This window comes from Nematolebias whitei, chromosome 1 (assembly GCF_014905685.2).
Source record: "Nematolebias whitei isolate Nwh7 chromosome 1, NemWhi1, whole genome shotgun sequence".
Lineage (NCBI taxonomy): Eukaryota > Metazoa > Chordata > Actinopteri > Cyprinodontiformes > Rivulidae > Nematolebias > Nematolebias whitei.
The window spans coordinates 62593830-62599389 of NC_056498.1; the positions used below are offsets into that span (position 1 = coordinate 62593830).

General features: G+C 37.8%; 1 protein-coding gene across 1 annotated transcript in view; it reads right to left on the reverse strand.

Moving 5' to 3' along the window:
- insyn2ab (inhibitory synaptic factor 2Ab) overlaps window positions 1-5560 on the reverse strand; it is a 47823-nt gene continuing 42263 nt past the window's right edge. The window contains exon 4 of the mRNA XM_037686398.1: window positions 1-184. Within this exon, the coding sequence (XP_037542326.1) occupies window positions 1-184 (184 nt within the window). The remainder of the gene's footprint in view (window positions 185-5560) is intronic.

Sequence of the window (5560 nt, forward strand, 5' to 3'; positions counted from 1 at the left end):
TCATAGGAACCAGAGTTTCCAGCGTGCATGCTTCTTGGACTCCGTCTTTGACTTGCGTTTTGGGGTGGATGTGAAGATTTCATTGGCATAAGGCAGTGCAGGGCATTGTTTGCTGTCCATGGGGCAAAGTCTCTTCATCAGGGGCTGCAGCTTATCCTCCTGCTGTTTAAAGTCTAGCTCAACACTGCAAATGAAACACAGGAAGTAGAACATTAGAGAGTCTAAATCACTCTGTTATGGTTGTGCACAGACAAAAGAATCAGATACTTTAATTTAAAAATTGACAAGCCATTGACTCAAATGTTTAGTGATTATTAGAGCATTTAGAACCAAGTATTTGGTTTAGTTTTTTTGTTGCTAAGTTCAAGTTGTGTTTATTTGTATAAATAAAGGTTGAATGAATTTGTCAAATGCAAGGGTTAGGGTTAGGGTTAGGGTTAATAATTCATAGATGTTCAGATGGAGATTGGGATAGAAGCAAAAGGGTTCAAACTCACTCACAAACACACACATCATTGTAGCACATCAATCGCTGTTCGCATTCGTATTTCAGAAATTCTTCCAAGTTATTGAGTGCCTTTGCCTGCTTTCTGCATTTTCCATGCCTGAAGTCAAAGGGCTTTTCCTGCATAGATTATATTTGCATATAAAAAGAAGCAGGACTTGGGTTGCTCCTGACATCGGCCTTCCACATCCATGAGTGTAATCCCAGTCTGGTCATCGTCTGATTTTGTTCCGGCATCACAGTTGAGCAATCTCTCCTATTAAATCTCTCAGGCCTGTGAGAAACATGACACTTAATCCCATCCAAATGAAACCATTGAGGGAACGAGGAGACCCTGATTATTCAAGTAAGGGATAAATGCACCATTGTGCATCGTTTTCTCTTGCTATTGATTTATGGTGTGGAGGTTGTACTGTATTTATTCTTGGAATATGTATAATTTTACAATAAATCTTAGTAGACATAGTAGATAACAAATCACCTCAGTAACATTTAGGCAATAAGAAAAAGAAAATACCTTTTTTTTTTAACTAGTGTCATTTTATTCTTTCTTTAAATGGCAAAATGACTCAATTTCATGCATGTAAAAATCACTACATTTAGAGTTCACGTATTTTCCTTCAGGGAAATAGAGAAGATCAACCTAAAGCTGAAACTAACTAACCAAAAAGGGACAATGCAAGGTCAGCCATGCTCTTCTGTCTTCTACATTAAAAAAAATGGGCATTACAAGGTACAAAGATTGCCCCGATACAGTAACCACTTTGATAGGCAGTGTAATCAGTTCGCTGAAGGATATGCTTGACTTAAAGTAATATAATGATCTGGAAACTGTCCTCAACCCAACAATGAGTGTCAGTTAGTATCAGGGCTCTATTAAAGCCTGCAGGGAGAGACCCAATGGAGAGTGGCTAGATTGACAGGCAGAGACCTGCTGTGAATAAGTGTATTAGGTAAAATACATCCATCCATTCATCCAGTTTCTTTACCAGCTTTTTCCTTACTGGATCACCAGGGAGCTGGTGTCTATCTGCAATAGGTGGGACAGGCATTAGATTACAAGAAAAGTAATCTAAAAGTTTTAAACTTGGTTTGTTGCTGCGTACAACTTGACATCATTTTTAGTCTAAAAAAGGGCTCAGTTTGTTGTACAAAGTATTAAAACTGAACCTTTTCCACTGCACTCACTTTACAATCTTATGTGAACTTTTTAAAAATTCAAATAGCGCTAACTCTTGCAGATCTTCTCAACAATGAGTCACTAACAACGAGAAACAATTTCCAGAGAAGAGTGAAGCCTTTATCTTGACAGAAATGCTGTTTGTTGCAGTATGTGTAACCCATCTCTTATTTATATCACCCACTGTTCTGTTCCGTCTTGCTTTTATCACTGTTTGTATCTTTAATGTTAAAACCTTTGCATCTTTTATAACGAGCATTCAAATAATGTTGACTTTACAGAAAGCGGTGCAGAAAAGCAGCAGCACAGAGCAATGCAGAGTGGCCTCAACAATTATTAGGCAATTAATCACTTGGCAGATCACTGCGATTGCTGCACACTGTGGACAAATGCCTTGGTGGGAAGCCAGAGGCAGCTCTGCATGATGCGTTTGGCACTTGGGAGCAGGTGCTTCAACAAACAAAAGCTCCTATATCTAAGACCATCTCTGTGCACAAACAGATTGAAGCAGTTGGAGACAGGAAGGCTTTTCTCTGGCATTCAAAGCATCGATTAATCAACCTCTTTGCTATGCCGTGTTAGCAGCTCATGCTCTGTGATTGGGAGTGCGCAGTTTGACTGCCAGGGATTGTGACATGTTGAACACCATTCAATGACTGGTACACCTGAGAGAAAAGTTGCTGTTGTGATATATCTTTTTATGGAATGCTTTTTTCCTTTCATTTACATGTATATTTAATAATATTTCTTCTCATGGTTTTTCTTTTGTCATTCATAATTCAAACTCGAGAAAAACAAGTGCAGGTCCATGTATAGTGTCATGTACCCTATGTGATGGGGTATATTGTACACTAAGTCATCAGGAAATGACAAGTAGTTTCTCCTTTTCTGACAGGCACAGCTGAAGTAGAAACTTCCCAAAGGTGGTGTAGATATCGTGAACAACTTCTTTATGTCATGTACAGTAAAACAAACAAAAAAAAAGGTTGCTGTTGTACGTTGCGGTGCTTTCTGCTTTACAGGCACAAGGCAAAAAAAGAACTCATTAATGACAAGTGAATAGGATAAGGCACTCTTGGCAATTGTGCAACGAACAACCAAAACACTGCCATCTCCGCATGGAACCCATGTGCTAATTAAATCCTTTTGTCTGATCACGCTGAAAGACGTTTGCCTTTCCCTGAACTCAGCTGTATTTCAAAGTCATTGTTAGTCCTAAATTGGAAACAGTGCATTGTGCAATTTGAATCAAATGTTGGCTTTTAGTCAACACAGGAGGCCATGAATAGTATTCATGCTTAGATCCGAGGACTGTTGTAACACTGGCCTCTTACTGTAGGCTGTGTTTACTCAGTTTACCTTTCACAGTTTGAAACTGATGCTTTTATAAATCCATCAGAAACTGTGCACAGACGAATATGCAAAAGAACTAAAAAAGAAGAAAATTGGCACAACACTCATCTTCAGATTTTGTATTTAGGTTATTTTAATTACTTCATCTAAATTGTAAAAACACTAATAATAGCTTGGTTTAAATTTCTAATCCTTGCTCTAGTTACATCTAATCCTGCATATCGTTATAATATCCTGTGTGTTACACAATGAGCTGGAGGATAGCACCACTGCAGTCAGTTATTAGCTAAGGCCTATATACTATGTTTGCTCAGCACCGTTCCATTTTGCACAGGAATGTGTTTAATTTATTTCACGATTGGAAAAAAAAAAAAGCTTTAACCAAGAAACCTGCTAGCTGCTGGCAGTTTGTGCTACACAACTAATATGCTGCAACAGCAGTCTTTACTTAGGACCTTCTAAAAACATGTACTTCTTGAAATGCTCAAGGCTGCAATTACAACCCAAAATGTATAAATACGCAAATATACAAAAACAAAAGTAAAACTGTTGAGATAAATACTCTGCATTGCGCAGTAGCGCAATTACAATAAAGGTAAGGGAAATTTTTAATTGACTTTTTTCCAAGCGTGCAACAAGCTGTGTCATAATAGTCAATTCATATATTATGTGCAGAATCAACTAATCCATCCTTATTTTTTACCTGCCAAACGCATGCCCTATTTGTTGCAGTGATATATGAGACACTCCTGAATAGTAAAGGTGGGAGGAGACTGTCAGGGGAGAGCTGAAGCCTAGATACAACCCACAGATTGACTACCTCAGCTCCGCAGCAGCTGGACTCCTAAATTCATTTGGACATTCTGAATAAGCAAGACCTCGCTCTTAAACCGAGTTCAGGAACCACCAAGCTTAGTTGCAATGTGAACTCCCCACTCAACTTTGAGCGATGATCGGTGACAAAGTGTTGTTTTTAGCTGGTTTTAATTTGCCTCACTATACTCAGTGCTCCAGATCAATGTGTCACAGAGTTGTTTGGCCAGTCGATTTCTGCTGCACTATCAGCAAGTTTAAGTCGCTCAAAAAGGCAAGCACTAATAACGGAGGTCCTAGAAATGGGATTGCACAGCAATTTGAATAGAAAAGGAGTTTGAATGACAGAACAAAGGGAAACCTGCAGCGATAAGCACACTTAGAACATCAGAATTACCGCTCGATCTTAGGCTGTTTTGACAGCACGGCTTTACTGGAGAACATCAAACGGCACCTTTTCTTTGCAGAAATTAGATGCTTGTGACACGTGCTTTAGCAGAGATTGAATGTTACTGTGAGTGTTTTCAATGACTGTTAAAAAATTATGAAATAAACTGAGCTAAACAGCTATTTAATGATACATAGAACAGAATGATCTCATACTTCATTAACACTCTGCAGTGCGGATCTTTATTGAGATTTTATTTCTGCATGTCACGTGCCTCAATTTGACAACAATAGGCTGAGAACAATTCTTTTGCTACCAGAAGCTGTTCAGACTTTAATTAAACTAAGTCCTTTCACTGACAGGCCGAATTAGTGCATTTGTCTTATCAGGATATTATCAGAGAAATGAAAGAGGGAAACTCAGCCAGACACTTTACTGAATATTGCTCCTTCATGTGTAGTAGGACTCATTCCAACAACACACACAATGTAGCTGTTACAAATCTGATGTTTCCACTTAGCTTGATGGCACCCCCAAACCCTTGATTATCCCATTTTGCTGCATCTGCTCTAAGACATAATCGGCATGTCTAAGAAAATAAAAAAATAAAATAAAAACTTACACCTCACAAGAAGCTCATCTACAGATTTTTGTAAAATAAGGTTTTTAAATGTACTTCAGCAGGCACTCTATTTGAATCCCTGCATGTGAAATCTACAATAAACGTCCAAACCCTTAAAAACCAATCAATAAAGAGGTTTGTTTGATCAATAAGTACTCACATTCCACAGACTGCCATTAGGACACAAATTGACACATGCTGTTTCTGTGTCACAGTGCACATCTTGATTAGATCCAACTCTGCATGCTTTGTTACATTAATTATTTGTAATCATTGCACGAGTCAGGTAATTATTCTCATTAGAAGATACTGAGGTGCCATGGCTTTTTTGACTAAAAGAACAGTCTTTTTTATATTTATCTTAAGCTTTTAAAAGAGATGAGACCTTGAAGTATTTATATGTGGTTGTTAATGTGTGAGGTACACTACTCCAGAATTGTTGAATTTACAAAGTTCATTAACTCCAAGGGAGGAAGGAGTTTTTATTGCTATAGAATTTGCAAACATATGTGCTTATCCTGTTTTATTTTTGTTGTTGTTGTTTTTTTAAGAATATACGTCAATTTTTTTTGCAGCACTTTTTCCTTTCTTAAAAAAATACTAAACCATGTGATAACAAAAAAGGTTGAATCATGTCATCTGGACTTCGTTTTTTTGTTAAAAAGAAACGTTTCGCCCCTCATCCAAGAGGCTTCGTCA